Consider the following 23,116-nt stretch of genomic DNA (forward strand, 5'->3'; position numbering starts at 1 on the left):
CATCTCAGACTGCCAGCCAGCTTGTACTAACTAAATTCTGCACAGTGATTATAGGCTGTTTAGCATCAAAGTTAAATTGAGAAGTAAACACAAAATGAGAGCATTATAATCCATGATTTCTCTTGTCACTTCCAGCTAATCAGTCTAGAAAACAAGCCTAGCATGAGAATTGCTTGTGTTTTTTGATGTGGAATTACTTAATCAATTGTATCATGTCAAAAATTATAGTTAAGTATGGAAACCAGTATGGAGGTTCCTCAAAGAACTGAAAATAGGGTTGCCCTATGATCCAGCAATCCCACTCCTGGGCATATACCCAGATAAAACTCTAATTCTAAAGGATACATGCACCCCTATATTCATAGCAGCATTATTTACAATAACCAAGACATGGAAGCAACCTAAATGTCCATTGACAGATGAATGGTTAAAGAAGATGTGGTACATATATACAACGGAATATTACTCAGCCATAAAAAAGAATGAAATAATGCCATTTGCAGCAACATGGATGGACCTAGAGATTGTCATACTAAGTGAAGTAAGTCAGTCAGAGAAAGACAAACATCACATATCACTTATATGTGGAATCTAAAATACGACACAAATGAACATATCTATGAAACAGAAACAGACTCACAGACATAGAGAACAGACTTGTGGTTGCCAAGGGGGAAGGGAGTGGGGGAGGGAAGGATTGGAATTTGAGATTAGTAGATGCAAACTATCATATATAGGATGGATAAACAACCAGGTCCCACTGTATAGCACAGGGAACTATAGTCAGTATCTGGTGATAAACCATAATGGAAAAGAGTAAGAAAAAGGATATATATATATGTATAACTGAGTCACTTTGCTGTATAGCAGAAATGAACACAACATTGTAAATCAAGTATACTTCAATAAAACTGAAAAAAAATTATGGTAAGTAAGACCTTGGGTTCAAATTCTGAGTCCACTGCTTACTTGCATAACATTACACAACAAGTGATTTAATTACCCTAAAGTTGACTCAGAGGGTTGTTGTGAGGTGTAAAGGTAATCCCTTTGAAGTGTATTAATGTGGCATGTAGAGTGTGGCAGCTGCTTTACTAATTCTTAGTTCTTTTTATCATTATTTTTCTTATTAATATTGTCATTATTTTGAAATTGTGTTATACATAGAGAAATATTACTAGGAAAGGTAAGTAAGGAGGATTAAACTAATCCTGGTTCTTAAAGCCCTTTCTCCCCTCCCCGGCCTGTACCCCTGCAGAATGTGATAAGCTGCGGCGGGATGGCTACCGGAGTTCTCAGTACTACTCCCAGGGACCTACCTTTGCAGCCAACTCCAGTCCATTCTGCGATGATTATCAAGATGAGGATGAAGAACCAGATCCAAAGGTAAGGCTTCTAAGCGCAACAGAGGATCCTGGACTGGATCCCAGAAGAGAAAAAGGGCATAAGTTGGAAAAACTGGTGAAATCAGAATAAGTCTGTTTTTTAGTTAATAGTATTATCCCACATTAATTTCTTAGTTTAGGCAAATGTACCATGATTATGTAATATGTCAATATTAGGGAAATCTGGGTGGAGGGTACACAAGGAATTCTCCATACTATCTTTGCAACTTTTCTGTAAGTCTGAAATTAGTCCAAAAAAGGTAAGTTCAGGACCCAAGGAATTCATTAAAGGGACATAATCAGTGTATTGATTTCAGTACAGTATTCAATAAACTACATGAGATATTAAACACTTTATTATAAAATAAGCTTTGTATTAGATGATTTGCCCTAACTGTAGGCTAATGTTAAGTGTTCTGGGCATGTTTAAGGTAGGCTGGGCTAAGCTGCAATGTTCGGTAGGTTAGTGAATTACATACATTTTGACGTTTGTTTTCAATTTACGGTGGGCTTATCTGACAAAACCCCATCATAAGTTGAGGAAGATCTATACAAAGAAGGTCTTTTATTATAAAAGGAAAAGCAGCTATTTCAAAATTGATCTAGCCTATAATTTTAAAAACGTACTTTTCTCTTGTTGGTGTAAGGAAAATTAAAATCAGAAGATGAATCACATGGTGAGGATTTTGTTTTGTTTAGATTAAGTTTTTTCAGCTTTATTGAAATAGAATTGACAAATACATTTGTGTATATTTAAAGTGTGATGATCTGACATACGTGTGCTTTGTGAGACGACCATCACAATTGGGTTGATTAACACATCCATCACCTCAGCACTTTAAACACAGAATTATAATTCATTTTTTAAAAAGTAGTTATTAAGCATCTTCTGTGTGCCAGGGACTCTTCTAGGTGCTGGTGATGTAACAATGAAGCAAACAAAAGAAATCCTCGTCCTTGATGATGCTTTGATTTGATGGTTAGACACCGAGAATAAATAAGCAATGATGCTGTACTAGTGGCGTGTGCTCTAGAGTAAAATAAAACAGAACAAGAGGTTGCAATTTTAAATTAAAGGGGTAGGCCTTCCTGAGCAAAGAGGTGATTGGGATTAAAAGAGTGAGCCATGCAGAAGTCTTGGAGAAGGACATTCCAGGAAGAAGCAGGAGCCGGTGAATAAATGTTTCTTAATGTATATAGCATTGACCTGCTACTACAAAATGCAAAGATTGATACGATATCTGTACTTGCCTCAAGAAACTTAGAGCCTCTCAGGTAGGGAGAACTCACCAGAATGAAAAGTATTACGTATATTAACATGATGCAATAAGTGTTTGTCATATAGTGACATTCGCAAGAGAAATTCTTCTGACTTGGGCAGTCACGACATGGGGAAGGGGTTGGGAGAGGGTGAGGTGTGTAAGAAGAATATTTATAGACTACTGCAACAGGCAAGATGTCCTAAGGACCTAGAGATCCAAAGAGTGGCTGTGAATGGTCAGGAAGGGGGAAGTTAAAAGCTAAAGTTAAGAGATGGTGTTATTCTAGGAGTTAAGGAGACAAATTTCGAGTCTTAGCTCTGCCACTTGCTGCATTTCTTTGGATGTATCACTTGGGCCTTCAAGGCATTAATTTCTTTATCTAGAAAGTGGTGAGTGGAAAATTGTTCTCTGAGATCGGAGCTGTAATTCTTCCCAAGTTAATTTTAAAAATTAACACAATACCAATACAGTGAGTCCCCTACATATTAACGAGTTCTGTTCCGAGAGCATGTTCGTAAGTCCAGTGTGTTCGTAAGTCCAGCAAAGTTAGCCTGGGTACCCAACTAACACAATCAGCTATATAGTACTGTACTGTAATAGGTTTACAGTACTTTTCACACAATACGTATAAAACAAACACAAAAAATAAAGAAAACATTTTTAATCTTACAGTATAGTACCTTGAAAAGTACGGTATGGTACCAGCTACATCACCGCTGCTTTTACACTTGCTTCCGGACATCCTGGGCTTGAAATAAAGATACTGTACTACTGTACTCTATACAGTACTGTACAGTAAAGTACACAAAAGCATAAGCACTTGTAGAGGATGCACGCATGTGACAATGTATGCCAGATATGTGAACTGACTTAAGTGATTGGACATGTGAACACGGTTCGCATCTTTGAAAGTTCGCAACTTGAAGATTCATATGTAGGGGACTTACTGTAAAAAGTTGAGTAGTTTTGTTCCGTTTTAGTTTGGAGTTATTTTAGGGGATGGGAAGAGGAGGGCGAGGACTGGAGAAACTGAGTCCAAGGTTCCTACCTGGGAAAGCTGTAAAACAGAAGAGCAGTGGGGGAAGGAGAACTGGCCTGACCAGGTATTAAAACATAAAGAGTCAAGAATCACTCCAGTGTGGCACCTGAACATGCAGACCAGTAGGACAGAATATTAAAAACAGACTATAAAGTCCAGGAGTAGACCTAAATCTTTAGGGATTTAGTATATGAAGAAGTTGGCATTTGAGATCAGGTGGGAATCCATTAACTGTACGAGGGGCTCCAAGCTAGCAGTTTATGGTCTCCACGTTAAGACCAAGACCCCTAACTGCAATCATGTCCTTAAATGTCACTCTAACAGTTGGGATCATTTTAAACATGGAGTATATAGAAGTCAACTTAGAGGGAAAATTCTACTGGGGAAACCCTTCACTTTGTATTTCCAGGTGGGCAGTGGAGGTGGGGCTTTGGTGAGGAGAGCAGTGAACTATAGAGAAGAAGGGACAGGTAAGTTAACAAATGCTTAGGGGACAAATGGTCTGACAGCAAAATTAGGATGAAAAAGCATCTAACTTGCATTCAAGAATAATTAAGCATCTATTATGTGCTTAGGATAGAAGCACTCTCCTAAAATGAGAGTTGCTAATAGGGCAAAAGTTAAGGACATAAATTAGAACAGAAAACTTAGGGGACGTCTGTTCTGGTTGTTTATTCTGGCTAATCATTCCAGAATAATTATCCTAATGCAAAACATTTCCCAAGTAGGACTTGTGTTTACGGTGTGGTGAAAGGTATTTTGCTAATGATATCCACATATATCTTTCAAAGTAGTGATGTAGTGTAGCAAGAAAAGAAATTGCTTGAAATATTTCCAACTATATATGTTATGTATATCATTAAATAGTAAACATGCTGCACGAAAAATGCTGTCTGCAAAGGGATTCAGAAATCTCACAAAATACCTTTTTATTCAACTGTGAAATCAAAGAGTAAGGCATTGCTTTAGTATTGTCCTAGCCTTGACATTTTTTTGTTCTTTTAGTTTTCAGTGTGTACCAGGGTACTACCAAAGAGGTTATTCAGGTATTTGAAGAAAATTCAGTTATAGATGACAGAACACTTCCTTGAGAAGGCATTTCTCCAACTGCCATTGTTGGAGGTTATGTTTGATGAATATCTTCACTGAATCAAGGAAACATTCATAGAGGCCCCATTGTCTCAGCAGAAAGAATGTCAGTCATTATTCAATCTCTTGTGTAAAATTCCCCCTCAAACAGATAAATTAGACTGGGATTGTGGCAATAAATCGTTGACTTTAATGGTGGTATTGATAGAAACAGAAATGTTCTTTTCTAGTTTCTGTTTTTCTTTGAACTGGCATCTCAGGTTCTGTTTTAGTCTTCACTGATAAGAGATATGTAAATTGAAGGAGGACTTAGAAGACGACAGAAGGACAGTAGCCTTACTCTGTGACTGCACATGGCGGAGGCTTGTATAAGGTGATGCTTCAGAACACCGGTCTGGGGCAGCTTTTCCACCTGTCGAAGCTGGTGGCCTTGGCAAATTGCTTCCCTCTGTGAGCTTCAGTTTCCTCAACTGTGAAGAGTCATAAACGACATGTTCTGGTTTTGCTCAGGACAGTCTGGTTTACAGCTGCTGTTCTGTGTGATTATTAAAAGCACCCCTTTCACTCTCAGAGGTGTTCTGGTTTTGATAATAAATTGCATGATTACGTCACCCACCTTGAGGATGACTGTGAGGTTGAAGTGAATTAATGTTTGTAAGATCCTTAAGCGTGGTGCCTGGTGCACAGTATATGCTCAAATGATGATGACAAGTGTCTTATAAACTGTCTGGTTTTATGAAAATTGGCCGCTCTTTCAGTCACTCTGAGTCTTTTATTCCACCCACATAGAATTTCCTACCTAAGGCAGTGAATTTGAGAGGTTTCAGCAATTACTAAAAAATTTCTAATTGTGTCTTCACAGGTTATCTACGTGTAGAACTACCACTGGTTATACTGGTACTAACTTTATAATGATAGTGAAATACTTTAGAACTTTTTCAAAATTATATCTCATTTTCACAAGAACTCCCATGAAATAGGTACTTTAATAATTATTACTATCATTTTAACCATCTGGAAACTGAGACTCAGGTATATGAAATTACTTTCCCAAGAAGATCACATAGCCAGAATGAGTCAGAGAGGACATGACCCAGGGCTTCTCACCTTATATTTCATTTCTTTTCATTGCACCATATTGGTGAAATAAAAGGGCAAGATTACTAAATTACCCAATGCCTTCACATTATGCCTGCCATTGTCATTTTTCCTTCTATATTTGACTTGTCTGATATTCATTCATTCATGCTATTGTTTTCAAAAACCATTTAAGTCCTGCTTGGTCTCAGTATCCAGACAGGGCCCCTAGCCTAGGGTAACTTACCATCTAGAAAACATTTATGATGATTCTAGATACAGTCATTTCTTACTGGGTCTCTCTGGGTGAGTAATTTCAGGACACAGTGGAAGCACAGAGGACTCTTTGCTGGCTCCTTGTGTTCACTGCTTTGCAGTTTGTGGCACTTGTTACCCTGTACCTTTGCAGGCAGGGTGGGAAGATTGGGGTCTGTCATTTCCAGGCCTTTACGCATTCAAACAGTGAGGGTGTCTCTCATAACTTGTTCCGGTTTCTCTTGCTACACACATCCCATTAAATTGGAATGGACTGTATTCATATCTGCCCTCCATTCTAGACTGGGGCAGGACGGGGGGACGGACACACAGCCTTCTCATTGTGTTGATCTCTATATTCCCAGTATGGAGCCAAGCAGGTGGCACAAAGGAAAGCTCAGAGGCTGGGCTCGGTGCTGTCTGTGAGTCTACTTAATACTTACTGCAACCATGCAAGGTAGCTTGCATTGTGCACATGTCACAAATGCCTCTTGGAGGGATTACACCACTTGCTTAAGATCACATAGCTTTTAAACCCTGAAACAGAGTTCTCTCTCTCTTTTTAAAAAGAGCATTATGTGGTATAATTTACATAAAATAAACTACACATCTTTAAAGTATACAATTTAATAAGTTTTGACATATTTATACATACAGGAGACCATCACCACAATCAAGATAGTGAACACACCCTTCACCCCCAAAAGTGAACTAGGATTAAAACCCAAATCTGTGACTCCACAGCCCCTGTTTTCCCTCAAACAATGAGTGTATGTGGAATTGAGCCTTAGCTACAGCTCTTTCCTGCTAACTACTCTGTTAGGGGAGTTTTGAATTGTTGAGATAATAGGAAGAACATCTTTTTCAACCCATCAGCCATCAGTAAAAGAGTGGATAAATAAATGTATTAGAATGGGATGTAGGCTTCAGTGAAATGGATTAACTGTAGCTCACACAACAACATGGATATGTCTTCGAAACATAATGGTAGGCAAATAACACTACAAAGAGACTGGTACCATTTTTATAAAGTCAAGCAAGTCTAAATATGTAATTTAGACATATTTATGCACACACATAACAAAAATTTAAGGAATGATAAATAACAGAATTCAGGAGAATGGTTACCTTGGGGGAAGCAGGGAAAAGTATGGGGTGGATGCAATTTTTGGTACTATTTTAAGTCATGAGTTGGGTAGTAGGGTCTTAAAAATTCATGTTATGTTACATACTTTGTATATATGATTTATTATAATAAAAGGTCGTTAAAAGTAAGAAATTACATTATCACTTTGAACATTTAGGTTCACTTAATATGTGATCATTTAAATCCAAAATATTTTAATTCAGTACATGGTAAGAAAGTTTAGAGCCCATGATAAAGAGGCAAGGTTTGTGGTAATATACTGAGTAGGAGAGAAGGAACAATTGAAATTATTTAATAATGTGAATGTGGAAACCACCTCCTGGCCATCGTGGAGCTGCTGGATGGGCCATGAACTGTGCTTCTGTGTGGATCCCCCCAAACCACTACCTTTGGTTTTTGTTGTTGGGTCCAGGGCCCAGGAGGCCGGGGGGAGGAATACGGAGAGAAGAGAATGAAGTCAGGACCTTTTGTGTCTAAGTGTATTGACGGTGGAAGAAGCATATAGCCAAAAAAGACTCCAAACATTTTGGCGCCTTATAAAACTATCTAGAATCTTTAAAAAGCAAGAGTTGACCCAAGAAAGATTTAATTCTGGAGAGAAAAACACCATGGACTAAGTAAGTGTCCTATAAAAAGGACCGGAAGGTATGTGGGTTTCCTCTTAAATGGTGCTCTATATAGTTTCATCTGTTCTATGTCTATTTTTATGTAATAATTGCTAAATGAATGCTAACCTTAACTCTGGCTATAATTAGGTTTTCTAATTTTTAAAAGCATAGCAGATTTAAAAAAAAAAAAAAAAAAAAAGCCTGGGTGGGCATATGTGTTTCATAGTTAAGCCCATTTTTTGGTAACTTGGCCGTCTGCCAAAGAGACCATGTTTCAGGCCCCACCATCCATCTGGTGAGAGCTTGTCTGATTTCCAGACAGGACCTAGTAGTCTCTGAAATGCAGGACTTAACAGCATCCAAAATTCACAAAACAACTGCTGGTATGGCAGGTGATCTCCCTTTGTAAATTAAGCAATTTGACACAAGAAATCGAGGTTTCTTATGTTTCATTTGTGACTGTCCATTCCTTCCAGGATAAGGATATGGGGTGTTAATGAACATTACTGATCAATTTACAGTTTTTAAAACTGCATTTAAGTTTTGAAAGCAAGACCACTTTCAACTCAATATTTAAAAAAATAATTTACCCTGTACTGAGGGATCCCTTAACATGAAGCATGGTGACGCTATTTAAGTTACTCTGTTCGCAACACAGGGAGCTTGAGTTGCTCAAAACGTACAGCTGGTAAATGACGGACCCAGCATGCTGATACTTAACTGTTTTCTACTCCAGAGTGTAGTGTTCCATCCACTACACCACACTGTTGACTTTACTCTAGCTTTTTTAAAGGTTTTGTTCTATTCAGAGATATAAATGGAGATTTTATTTTTATTTTATTTATTTTTGGCTGCGTTGGGTCTTCGTTGCTGCATACGGGCTTTCTCTAGTTGCGGCGAATGGGGGCTACTCTTTTTTGCGGTGCGCAGGCTTCTCATTGCGGTGGCTTCTCTTGTTGTGGAGCACGGGCTGTAGGCACGCCGACTTCAATAGTTGCAGCACACGGGCTCAGTAGTTGTGGCTCGTGGGCCCTAGAGCTTGCAGCCTTCAGTAGTTGTGGCGCACAGGCTTAGTTGCTCCTCAGCATGTGGGATCTTCCCGGACCAGGGATCGAACCCATGGCTCCTGCATTGGCAGGCGGATTCTTAACCACTGCGCCACCAGGGAAGTCCGGAGATTTTAATTTTAGATAGAAAACCTAGTAATTTATTGCAAATATTGCCAAGTTGTTATTTTACACTGTTTGACAGCAGAAGCTTTGAGGGCACCTGTGGGTTCTAATCCCAGTTGCCCACTTGTGAACTTTCCAAAAGTGAAGTTGCTTTACTCCATTTCCTTATTTACAAAACAAGGCTAATGCTGTGAAGATTAAATGAGGTACCAATTCCTATAAAGCCTGTAACCCAGGGCAAGGCATTGAGCAATCAGTTACTAAATGGTGACCCCCTTTTTAGCTAAAATTGTGAAATAGCTCTCTATGCAATTCTGATTTAAAGCCTTCTGAAACTTACATTCTCATGGGAGAGACAAACAAGGTGAATAACTAAAATATATGCATACTGGTGATATGTACTGAAGAGAAAAAAGAAAGCTGAGAAGGGGAATATAAAATATTGGGGAGGAGTTGAAATTTTAGGTAAGTGAACAGGTAAGACCTCAACAAGAAGGGGACTCTTGACTGAGCACCTGAAGAATAAGAAGGTGCTATCTGTGAGGATGTCTAAGGGAAGAGCAAGTGCGAAGGCCCTGAGGCAAGAGAGTGCTTGGTTTGTACAAGGAACTGGATGGAGGATGGTGAGGCTGGAGTAGAATAAATAAGGGATAGAATAGTAGAAGATGAGGTCAGAGGTAGCAATGGGCCAGTTCATAGGTCATGTTGGGTCTCATAGGTTATAGTAAGGATGCACAGGAGCCGCACGATCTGACATATTTTATTTATTTATTTATTTTTAACATCTTTATTGGAGTATAATTGCTTTACATTGTTGTGTTAGTTGCTGCTGTGTAACAAAGTGAATCAGCTATACGTATACATATATCCCCATATCCCCTCCCTCTTGCGTCTCCCTCCCACCCTCCCTATCCCACCCCTCTAGGTGGTCACAAAGTACCGAGCTGATCTCCCTGTGCTATGTGGGTGCTTCCCACTAGCTATCTCTTTTACGTTTGGTAGTGTATATATGGATCTGACATATTTTAAAAGGATCCCTCTGGCTTCTGTGTTGAGCAATAGACTATTAAAGGGGCGGTGGGGAGAAGGGGAGGGTGGCCAACAAGGTCAGAGCATGGAGACCAGTTAAGAGGCTAAGGTAATAATCCAGAGCATTACAATATCCATCTTAATGGAGTAACTGTGATGTGTTCTGCCATTGAGATGGTTGAGGTTTTTCCTGTTCCCCTGCTGCATTTATAAATACTGAGAAGGATGGGAGTCAGATCATTCTGGAAGTTGTACCCTCCTGGTTTTTTATTTCTCTTTAGTAGATCGTGGCACTGTATAACGGTCCCATTTGCATATAACTTTATCTGTGACCTGCATGTCTGGGAAGTTTTCTTGCAAAGGAAGGGAGCACTTTATAAAATAGATGATCTTTGTCACTGGTCATACTGGAGTGGTCCCTGGTCATCATCCCATGGCAACGAGGCTAAACTGAAGTACTATATCATTGTGATAGTTATCAATTCTGACACTCTCAGTCAACTGAAAGAAAGGTAGGTTACTAAGGCTGATGAGCCCCATTGAGCCAAATACAGACCACAGAACTGTGCTTCTTCACCTCCCTCGGCAGACGTCACACGGAAAAGGGAACCCTCTCGGTAGGGTGTCACCATGCTATTTATTCTCCATCAAGCTGAAGCTTTACTTTTCTTTCTTTCAGACCGTTTTGATTAGGATTTGCTTCTTATGGCCTTTAAAATTTGTGCTATATTTCAAAGTTGCCTGAAAAATTATTTCTATCTATAGATATCAGAAAATCAGAGTAACCTTCTAATTTACTAAACTGAGATTCAACTTCAGACATGTGACCTTTACACAAACTGCATGAAATTCTCAAAATTAATTTTAATTTGTGTATGTGTGTGTTTGTGCATCTGCAACATAAGGGTAGATAATAAGTATTATAAATCAAACCTAACGCGAGTGTCACAACTGCAAAAAGGATAGAAATAATTGATTTACATCGGTATGGCTTAGCTGCTGCTGCTGATTCAAAAATCCCTTTGATTGCCTTTCAAGGATTTGTAGGAGTTGTGATCATTTTAACCAGTGTTGGATCAAATATGAATAGATATGGTGCAATTTAGTATCATAATAGGATGTCAGTAACATATGCTCATTATAAATTGAGTATATTGTCAGTTTAATTACAAACATTTCACATTTTCCTTAGGTGGCAAGGAAAAACTAGGTTATCATTTTATACGTTTTATGTACTAATAATATAATATAATAATATAAACTCTCAAATATCGAGATGTCTATTCATATGATTTATATTTTTATTTCCACAATGCCTTTTCCACAGCTATCATGTCATTAGGTTCACGAATACCTCTAGTGGGATGTGGAAGGTAGGGAGGATAGCCCTTTTTTTTTACAGCCAAGTAAACTTCAGTGTTTAGGAACAGCTTCAAGATCACTTAACTGTAAAGTGAGTGAGAAAAATCTTCACAAACATAATGTTAAGTGAAAGAAATAAGTCACGAAACAGAAAATACAACATAATTTCCCTTAGAGAAAATTCAATTACAGGCAAATGAAGCTGGGGTGTTAGGAGTCAGGATAACAGTTACCCTTTTGGGGGGCTGTGTGATTGAGGGGTGCTGTATTGACCTGGGTGCTAGTATTCTAGGAATTCCCTTGGGAAGGTTTATTGACTTTTCATTTTTAAGGAAAACCTGTCCTAACTGCCTTAGGTGGTAGTTAGTTTAAATGCTTTTGACTTCAAGAGCAGTCCTTAAGCGTTTATTATGATTATAACCTGCCATTTCCCAACAAAAGTCAATTACCCTTTTTTGTTGTTATTATTGCTGCTGTTTCTGAGACCGTCACATTTCTTTTGAGTTCTTGGTGTTTTCTTGTCATAGAACCAGCTCCTGGAGCCATGGTGAAGTTCATCATAAAATGCTTGCCAAAACAACTTTCTTGTTTACACTTTTTAAGATGTTACAGGAAGAAAGGTGTTGACGAGGGCTCCCCAGTTAGCATGTTAATCTGTATGAAAACAGACACTGCTAGAAATGTTTTCATGGGACTTTGGTAAGGCTCCAAGCAGAGCTTCAGTCAGCTTCTTATAATTTAACAATTTCACACTGATTTTTTTTTTTCCCCATATAAATGGTTTCCGAAGAGCACAGATAGTTGAACAACAATAGCTCTCTCATTTTCAAACTGTTCTTTGAGGTCAGAGCCTAAAGGAAATGAGATTGAGGCTAGAAATTACTTTGAGCAAAATGAAATTTTAATAAAAATAGAAACTGATGGGCAAACCCCTGATGTTTCTCTGGGCTTCTAATGTTAAACTAAATCCAAAGCTTTCTGATCACAGTAAATATAGAAAAAAACAGGAAGAACTTAAAAAATTTTGTGGGTCAGCAAAACCTTTTGCAGTCCTCATGGCTTAGAGACTAAGGCCTCTGCAAATCGTATATATTATGGGTCATACCCAAGGTGATGAACGGTTCTCTTGCAAACCGTTGCTTCTGTTCCTAAATGTGACCAATTTTTTTTTTATGGCTTGCTCCAAATCAGTTTAATTTTTTTTTTAAAGAAATGTATTTTTAAATGTTTCTGCCAGCATTTACACACCTATGGCTTCCTCTCACTTTTTTCCCCTGCAGTGTTCTATCTCTTCGTCGGAAGAGGAAAGACTTTCTACCAGGAGACCTAAAACGCCAACCTCAAGTGAATTCTCTGACCTTAGTACTCAAACCAACTGGACCAAACCACTTCCCTTGCCAACACCGGAAGAGAAGATGCGACAGCAGGCCCAAACAGTCCAGGCTGATGTAGTTCCTATTAACATAACTGGTATGCTTTGCTCTGCAGACAGGTTCCAAATGTTCTGGGAGAATGACTATGGCTCTTTGTTTGTTATACACTCTTAGCATGTCATTTATACATCAAAGGTAAATAGCTGTGGTCTGACTTCCTGCTCTTTGTTTAACATATATATGTGTGTGCATGTCAAATATATATTGCTTTTAGATTAGAAGACTGTGTCACCAGAAGTTGATGTCAAAGAACTCAGTGGTCCAGCCATTCAGCTGAAGTGTTTCTTTTAATTGATTTGCCTTTTAAAAATATTTTGGCTATATGGAATATTTGGAATATCTTATATTTGGAATATCTTCCAAATGTGATCTTGGGTAAGAAAAAATTAGGTTTACCTTCTAAAGGGCTATTTTAACTCATTTTTAGAAGTGAAGAAATAACACTTTTGTGATATTTCTGAATGATTTGCTTACCTTCTTGTTTTCTCAAGTAGAAAAAGAGAAAAATTACTTGAAATAAAAATATCAAGGGAATTAATAATAACTAAATATATTTTTTTAAAAACTTAATAGGGTGGTAAAATTATATCTTGAGCTCCATAATTTGAATTCTATAACCGCCAAATAAAAATCCATTCCTTCTGAATTTGAAAATATCATCTATGATAATTAAGGTGACAACAAGGTACATAAAGTTCAAAGACAGTATTTCACAAATGTAGAAGAACTGTTAAAAGATATCAAAACTTTTCTACTTTATCACTTCCATAGCCTGCAGAGAAGCTAGGTCAGTGGTTTGGGGAGCGTACAGAATGCAAAATAGACACGTTAAGAGTTAGTAGCTTCAGCCATTAGACTATGTGTTCAAGAGAAATAGTTTACTGATAGTTATATTGATAACCAGTCCATACAAAGCCTGGCTTATAGGGCCAGAACCTTAAAAAAAATCAGGTGACCAATAAGGATAAGTTTTCATAAAAACTCAGGATGAAAACCCATAGCACCCTTGCTGTGTTTCCGACGCTGCTGCTCTTGACCTACTGTTAGAAAGCCTCTTGCCATGGCATTGGTGGGACTGAAAACATTTTGTAAGGAACTGAAAACATTTTGATAGTTACTGAAGAATTTTTTTTTTATTAATTAATTAATTTAATTTATTTTTGGCGGTGTTGGGTCTCCGTTTCTGTGCGAGGGCTCTCTCTAGTTGCAGCAAGTGGGGGCCACTCTTCATCGCGGTGCGCAGGCCTCTCACCATCGCGGCCTCTCTTGTTGCGGAGCACAGGCTCCAGACGCGCAGACTCAGCAGTTGTGGCTCACGGGCCCAGTTGCTCCACGGCATGTAGGCTCTTCCTAGACCAGGGCTCGAACCCGTGTCCCCTGCATTGGCAGGCAGATTCTCAACCACTGCGCCACCAGGGAAGCCCCACTGAAGAATTTTTTAAAACCTTACAGGATGTTGAAAAATTACATTTAAAACCCTTGTTTTGAATTCCAGAGAAATTTAATAAATAAGTACCTGAATTATTTTAAATTCCATGTGCATTTTTCCATATTTACTATACTTAAGCCTTAAAGGAATAGCATGGCATTTTATTCCAGTTTCTTTACAAATAACATTGATTTTTCTGAGCGTGATTCTCATTCACCTAGATCATATTTTTTAAAGATATTTTTATACGTAGTTACGTTTCAGAACAAAGTACAATGTTTATTGCTCAATGAAATACATGGGTGCCTATTTTCTACAAGAAAATGCATTACATTGTTTGATTGATTAAATGCAGCAGAAATGTAATTACATTATATATGATTAAATGCCTCAGAAATAATATTATAAGATTGTGCTATGAAATGTGACAGTCCTTAATGGAATTAGGGTAAACTGCATTATCGTGAAATTAGGCAATTTAAAACAGAGTAACTAGAGTTTCAGGAATAAAGAATAATTTGCAGTGAAATACATTGTCGCAACAGCAGACACTGTCAGTCTCTTTGAACTTAATTCTCTCCTGTTTGACGACTAACTGGATATGAATTACATAGAGTTTAAAAGGAGGCCTTGAAAATGCCACACAGGAAAGGTGAATGACAATAAATAAATGAGCGGTATGAGTTAGGAAAAAATGCAGTTTAATTCTGAGTGGTTAACGTTTTTGGAAATGTAGAAAGCAAATACCTAATTACATATTTATTGATCCATTTTCTGGATCCGTGTGTTCACATATACACACGTATTTCATAAAGAAGTAGTTTTTCTAATATTCTGGTATAAATAAGCATTCAATTTAAAATGTTTACTTTTAGTGGTTGAATTGACATAGGTTATACAACTTCCTGCTCTTTAAACGATATATTTCTAAAGCCCTAGAAGACTTTTGAAATAAAAATGTAGCTTCCTGTAGGGCATTGTCATGTGTTCATTTTTTTTGGATGAACACTGACCTTCTGTTTGGTTTGCAGTACAGTTCAGCAGAGGGAAGAATGCCAATAAATACATTATTTCAAATGCAGAGAGATGCTCGCCAGGCATAGAGGTAGAACATTAGCCCAATGAGCTGCTGGCTTGAAAATCAATTTAATCCCTTTAGTCATAGTCCTGTGGGACTCATCATGTTCTAAGAGTTGAGAAAAAAATGTTTAAAATAAAATGTACATACACGTATGTCCCATAGTCTGCCATGTGGGATAACAGCTCTTCCACCTGGAAGATAAATAGAGTGGGTAAACATACTTAAGCACTTCTTACAAACTGCCTTTGTACTGACGTTCGAGCTAGCTAAATTGATTTCTAAGTAGTAACCATGACCAACTAATGCCATTTTTCAATGAAAGGGAATAATTAAATTCCTCTCAATTCAGTAGATATTTACTGAATAACTGCTTTGTGTCAGGCATTGAGCTGAATGCCACAGGCGATGCTACAGTACATGATCATGGTCCCTGCCCTCCAGAAATGTATAATCCAGCGGGGCAGGCAGTCCTTTTAGGTCACGATTCAAGATGGAGTGTTGGCACCAGTAATGGTGTATGTCTTAGATGTTCATCTTCATGATTTGTTTCTTAATTTCTTTGGAGCTTGGGTGGTTTATCTTTGTTTTAGTTTAGGAAGCAAAACTGGAGACTAAATGCAACTATCTATTAATGTTCTGTCCATTCTTAATGGCTTGATCCAAGAAAATGTTTTTCCTCTGCTGCAGGGAACTAGTGGACCAGTGAAGTCCTGACTTGTCCCTTACAAGAGCCATATATGCTATTGTATATAGTGACCCATTTGTCACAGTGATGGTACCTTCCGGCGTTTCAGGGTCTTCTCTAAGTCATTTCTGTTTTTCTCCATTAGGAACAGAAGTGTGAGCATTTTCAAGTTTGCAAGCACTTACCTAAGTTTGTTGCTTTGTAGGTAAAATGTGTTTTGATCATTCAGATCTTTTATCCTCTGTTTTGACTAGAACCTTATTGGTTCTATTCACAATTTATTCCCATTAAAATAGAAGAGACATTGTTTACAACATACCCACTTTGAATGTGTGTCAGTATTGCTAAAAAGAGTGAATAATTTTTATACTTTTCTTAAAACATAAAAGTATGTATTTTGTGTATGTATTTTTTTTAAATCTCTTTTTGAGGAGAAGAACCATTTAATAAGGTCAATGCTATAAAACTTTCTTCAATTAAACTTAAATTTAAAGCAGACCAATCAATAACTGATTGGTCTGCTTTAAATTTAAACTGATAAATTTAAAGCAGACCGATCAATAACTGATACGTTACTATTTTATGGTTCCCGTGGTGTTTTAATCACACATCTTACACGCTAGAAAGAAAAAAAGTCCTGTGGATGTGGCATTCTGGGTTTGTTTCAACATAACTGAAATGAATTTAGATCAACTTTAAAAAGTGATTAAGAAACAGCAAGAAGCAGTTCAGCTTTCACAACAGCAGTGCTCCTGGGTCTCATTGTGGTAAAAAGTACTTTATCATTATAAGGCTTTTCCTCTTTCATTATCATTGTATCTCACACCATAGCAATTACCACAGTCTATCCAAATTATCAGCCTCCTTGACGGAAGAAAAAGCTCTTCATCCAAAATTCTTGATTAAGTTATTTGTTTCATCACACAGGACGAGACGTTACATTGGTCTCTGGAGAGGACCGGATGAGTCAGACATTCATCGCTGGCACCGCATACACGCTGATGTTAAGCGTGATTTCAGTGACCAGAAGACCTTTGTAAACTACTTCCAAAATGATACTTTTTTTAAATAACACAAAATCACTTTTCCAGTGTGTTATTCACCAGTTTGTAGTTGCCACTCCAGCTCATTTGCAGATGAGCTCAAGGTGCTTCCTTTGGAAGGACACACACACACGGAAGTTGGAAAATAGCCTTATGGTGCTAATGTGCTTTCCTTCCTTTTTTGCCCTTCAGCATTCATTCATCGTCGTATGACTGGCTAACATCATTATTAATACCTTCCTAGCATTTTACAACAAGCTTCTGGAAGAAAGTGCATGGTGTCGGCTTGCTTGAAAATAACCTTGCTTTGCTTGTTCTACTACTCTACATTAGGGGAGAATTTCGATCGCCAGGCCAGCCTTCGGCGGTCTCTAATTTACACAGACACTCTGGTAAGACGACCGAAGAAAGTCAAAAGGAGAAAGACTATTACAGGAGTCCCTGACAGCATACAGAAGGAGCTAGGTACGGCTCATCAGAACTGTATTCTGTTGCCCCTCATTGCTACTCACCATTACTATGCTAACCTCATCGGTGGTGCTTATGAAATCGATACATTCTGATAGCCTTTTGGTACCCCAGAGGGCCAGCTTCTTCCCTGAGCGAAGCACTGGGTACAAATCTTAACGTCCCATGCAGATGATTTATTCAGTTTTGTTGAGAAGGTAAGAGGAAGAGCCTATATGAAAACTATTAATTGGGATGATAGAAATTTCAGTTATGTCATCATCTCTATGTACCTTGAACAGTGGGCATTCCCACAATAAAATTTACTTTCAATTTAGAGCTTAAGTCTTCATAAAACCAAAAACTTATTCTAGGACTTCAAATTATGAATAGAGACTTCATTAGTTGTACCGACAATATTGGTGGCATTTTGTCATCAGAGACAGCAGTAGAGCGTAATTAGTAAATACCAGTACAGTAGAAAATAGTCACTTATGTTGGCTAGTGCTTTTATTGGTACTTCGGTGAAACAATTTCATAGCTTTTTGATTCAGTATTTTTCAACCTTTGATTAAAAAAAGAAAACGAAAAAAACTTTCGGCTGGTGGAGAGGGTGATTTACTTCATTATTCACTCATCTAGTTTGTTTCTGCTTATCTTTATATATGCTTTGGATAATCCTTTCCTTCTTTTCTTTCTATATTCACTTCCTTTCCCTGTTTTTTCATGGCCCATCAGGAATGTCTGCCGAGATAGCAGGGCTAAGAGCAGGGGCTCTGGTGCCAGGCTGCTTGGATTTAAATCCTATCTCTGCCAGTTACTTGCTGGGTGGCCTCAAGCTGGTTACTTCACCTCTCTGAGTCTACTTTTTCATTCAAACAATGTGGCTGGTGATGTTACTAGGACCTACCTCATAGGGTTGTTAGAGGATTTAATGAATTTATACAGATGAAGCCCTTGGTGCCTGGTACTACTATAAACGTAATAGCTACAATTACAATTATTGTATTCAACTTAATACTACCTATCTTGAAACTTGCCTTTTTCTTTTTGGCCAACCTGTGGACTTCTTTCCTTATAATTACTTCACCTGGTCTTTTTACTTTTATTTGCTATTGAGGGCTATACTCTAGAAACTCCTAATCATTATTTCTGAACTTGCCTATTAGTCTTTTAATCAAAATGAGTTTATCCTAGCAATATTGGTATATGTTACAGCAGTTTGAGGTAGCATTTCAACTTCCAGGTGCCACAGACATCACTCCTATGTGTTTTTTCCTAACACCCTTGCCTAAATGCTTTATATTAGGGAAGGAAGTCTCACTCTTCTTCACCCCGCGTCTTCTCTCTTACTGCCATCCAATTCTACAGCATGTGGTCTCTGCCTTCCAGACTGTAACAACAACGGGACAAGAGTAGCGATGCTTTTTCCTCTGCTCTAGGTAGCTCCAGTAACCCCGATGACATACGGGTATGCATCTTATCCCATAACACAGGAGTTTAATCACAAACAGAGGCAAGATTGCATCCACAGATAGATAATTTCACAGGATTTCACAGGATTTATGAAAGTTGCTTCTGGTTCATGCCCTCACATCTGCCTCCTTTAGTGGACCAGGGCTCCTGTATCCCGTCTTTCAGACTCTCTCCTTTAGATAACAGCTAACTAATTTGAGAAAAAATAATATGTACTAGTATGTTCAGCAGATATTAATGGGCTAAGTTTTTTTTTGTTTTCTGGGGTTTTTTTAAATTTTTTTTTTTTTTGCCTGCGTTTGGTCTTTGTTGCTGCGTGCAGGCTTTCTCTAGTTGCGGCGAACGGGGGCTACTCTTCGTTGCGGCGTGCGGCCTTCTCATTGCGGTGGCTTCTCTTGCTGTGGAGCACAGGCTCCAAGCACGTGGGCTTCAGTAGTTGTGGCTCGAGGGCTCAGTAGTTGTGGCGCACGGGCTTAGCTGCTCCGCGGCATATGGGATCTTCCCGGACCAGGGCTCGAACCCATGTCCTCTGCATTGGCAGGCGGATTCTTAACCACTGCGCCACCAGGGAAGTCCCAATGGGCTAAGTTTTTACAGAACTCCGGTAATATTTATATTTTAACTGATCTTCTAGGAGATGAGCCTTAACCTAAAAAAGTGACTTTAAAGACAGCTCTTTGCAAGATAACAAGGTTGATGTTTCCAGGTAGGCTACGTTTTGAGTGGCTTTCCAACCAATATGGGTAGGTTTTGGATGGCTTTGTGCAAAGAGTATAAGAATAGTTTGGCCTGAATAAAGATAGACATACACATAAGTATTCAATATGAATTATCTATCTATCTATCTGTCTATCTATCTATCTATCTATCTATCTATCTATCTATATTTCCATAGCCTGAGAGTTAAGAACTTTTATCACTTTTATTACTGAACCAACCAGTATGGAGCCAGTAACTCAGTTGCCTCTTTGACCTTACTGGAAGGATCTGATCAGTTAGGTAAATCATATCTTCTGTAATTTTAATATTTTTAAAACCAATGATAGAGTCTCTAGGGCCTGCATTCATTTCTCTTTTGCCTGTAACATAGGAACACCACTAATCCTAGCGGAAAGACAATAGCTTTCCCTACATCATCTGTGTTGTGAGTGTTACCAGATGTGAGACAGTTGATGTCATTGCACAGTTGATGACATGTCCTGGATCACCGCTGGAGGTCAACTGAGACAGCTGTATCTGAGTTAGAGCTAGTTTTTTTAAAAAAAGACAACTAGACAACCACTCTAGTTTTATAGATAGGGTAGTTGGAAGGATTCATGGGTAGAGTAAGGCAAAGTAACATTTGAATACAGTAACATATTAGCAAAAAAATTAGATCTTTTCTTTGTTCGTTCATTTGGAGAAAGGTTGACCTTGCCCTTTCTTCTAATATTTTGTTCTTATAAGGTGTCTGATTGGAAAGCTTTGTGCTACCTAACTAATGATTATCAAAAATAGACACTTCATGTTTTCTTTAAAAGTTAGTCGTCCTTAGATATAAAGCGTAGGGAAGGATGGCTGAGTCAAACAAGTTAGATTTTTAAAGGATACGATTATCTGAAAGAAGGACATTTAATAGGAAAGATGCAACCTGTCCACTAAACACTGCCCAAGTTGTTGGGACTTTGGATTTTTAAAATCTAACCAGGGATGCTCCCAGAAGTAGAGAGTTAATTGTGCTTAATTATATGCAGCTTTTACTTCAAAATCTGTATGGCCTCGAGAGACCAGTCAATATATAAAGCTTTAAAAGCAAGGTATGATATTTTCTGTTTAAAGCATATTTATGGTATATAATGTGTTGCCTTCCATTTAAATAAAAGGCCGAAATTTCTAACTCTTTCTTTACTCTGATCTTAAATGTACATTGAATTGTATTTGAATGACCTGTTATGAGGTTTCATCTTTTAGAATCAGGTAAGATTATTTTGTTGGTATATAATGATTGTTTGGCTGCTGAATAATTTGGGTACTCCTGGAACTTATCCCAATATGGATTCCCCAAGCAGAAAAGGCCTTGTTTAAAGGAATCCCCCCTTCTGAATAATTTTTGCTGGTTTGTACTAAGAACATTACTTTAGACCTGACAATACATTAAACCTTAAGTAAAACTAACTTGTAGATTTCTATCATTTTTGATTACATGTGTTTTTTAAAAATTGGACAGTCCTTGTAGTATTATATAATAAGTAAAAGAAAAAATATGTGTAATTATTTTAAAATCAGGTAAATCCCATCAAGATTTTTAGCAGCACCTGAGCAGACTATATTTGTTTGTAGTTCTATTTTTGTAATTTTTGCTGTTTAATCAAGATAACATTCATCTGTGTCCTGTAATATTGTCACACTTTTTGTACTGTGAAAATTTTGGAGGATCTCTCTTGGGAGAATTTTGGTGGTCCCTGTGATAAATAATATCAGAGTTGTTTTATATATATATTTTAGAGGTCTTTAGAAAAGCATTGTTATTTTAATTAAAAAATAGTATTGAGCTCTAGGTGGTGAAGAAATGGCTGTAGTCCCATTTTCAGAAGCCTAGAATGGTTTCACATGCAAAATTGTTACCTGAAAGAATCAAGACTTTGTTTATGGCCCTTAAAGACATTTAAAAATCTGCCACTGACCTCATGTAAAAACTACTACAAATTTGAAAGAAAAAGATATTAACATAATAAGGTATGCTGAATGTTTGGAATTGAACTGGTGCAAACTGATACAGAACTACAAGTCAACCCCCCACCTTCTAAAATACTAAACCGCAAAAACTTGCACGTTTCTTCTTTCCTTAAAGTGGGTTTTTCTTCTGTTCCTTCCCTTTTGCCCACTTTCCCCTCTTTCTGAGGGAGAACGTCACATGGGCACATGTGAGTGTGTGTGTGCAGTAAGTATACTTGGCAGAGGGTAGGAGGAGGAAATAGATCCTCTTTGCCAGAGATACGGGTACAAAAGTGATTCTCCATCATCACAGTGAAGGAAAGAGCTTTATGCTGGGGAGCCTTCGTTGCAGGGTAGCATCTCCTGTGCATTTGATGCAAGACCACTGCTGCCATTTTAGCATTGTGCTTTGCTCCTTGGGTGAGCTGTGCTATCCAGTCAGGGACATATGACATATGATGGTTAATTTAAGTGAGGTAGGGAGGGAGATCTCAGGAATCCCGTCATCACCAGTGTCCTTGTCCAGGTAAACAGGGATGCCAGGTGGTCCTTGATGAATAACAACATAGAAAGAATTATGGTTTTGCTACTATTTTTCAAGATTTAATATGTCCTAAAGATTACTATGCATGGATTGATTTTTTTTTCTATATATACTTTGACTAAGTTCTTGGCTTCATGATTTTTTTTTTTTTTTTAAGCTTCTCTTCTTTCCTAGGTAGCTTGAAACCTTTACCTACACTTAAGGATTTTTCTCATCCATTTTCCTCCCTCTCTGTAAACCCTGCCTCGTGCTGCTGCTGCTTCTTTTTTTTTTTAAACATACTATTCTTTCTGTTTGGTTACAAAGCTCCAAGAAATGAATAATCCTAATCTGAGGAAGTGTTCACTGGATCTGTTCCTGCTGCCTTTTCCCCACCAGAACACAACAGATTGCTACTGAATTTTGAATGTCATCAACAGACAGATGATAATGGCTTAAGATGGATAATGAAATGTTTGAAACACAGATGGGCCTGTAAATCATTTTTCTTTTTCTTAGGATTTCCTTCTGACATAAAAAATTAATGTAATTAACTATGTTTTATACCAATATCCCTCATAAATGGTATCTCTGTAGCCCTATTGTTGAACTGCTACATTCGTCTGTCTTTGGAAAAGACAGTCATTGCTTGACGGCTGTTCTGTGCAATCACCAGGTGGGTGAAAGGCTACCTTTACGAAAAGGAGGTTATGTGAAAAGTAAACCTTCCAAGAAGCACTCAGCTTTGATCTCAAAGGGAGTACCTGAGAATCCTATATGCAACACTTAATCTATAGGAGGATTTGAAGTATATATTAAGAGAAGTACCCAAAATTCATAATAAGGATTTTCATTTTAGGGGCTATCAGTAACTGTCAAT

The 23,116-nt window shown here is 37.9% G+C and overlaps 1 protein-coding gene across 16 annotated transcripts in view; it reads left to right on the top strand.

Moving 5' to 3' along the window:
- Positions 1-23,116, top strand: part of NHSL1 (NHS like 1) — a 233,874-nt gene that overhangs the window by 198,940 nt on the left and 11,818 nt on the right. For 12 of the 16 annotated variants that reach the window (XM_082474373.1, XM_082474382.1, XM_082474381.1 and 9 more), the window contains 3 exons: positions 1,259-1,386; positions 12,706-12,895; positions 17,430-17,561. In XM_082474373.1, coding sequence (XP_082330499.1) covers positions 1,259-1,386; positions 12,706-12,895; positions 17,430-17,561 — 450 coding nt within the window. The remainder of the gene's footprint in view (positions 1-1,258; positions 1,387-12,705; positions 12,896-17,429; positions 17,562-23,116) is intronic. The other 4 variants (XM_082474383.1, XM_082474386.1, XM_082474375.1 and 1 more) reach the window with 1 other exon arrangement.

This window comes from Balaenoptera physalus (genome assembly GCF_965194825.1).
Source record: "Balaenoptera physalus genome assembly, chromosome: 9".
NCBI lineage: Eukaryota > Metazoa > Chordata > Mammalia > Artiodactyla > Balaenopteridae > Balaenoptera > Balaenoptera physalus.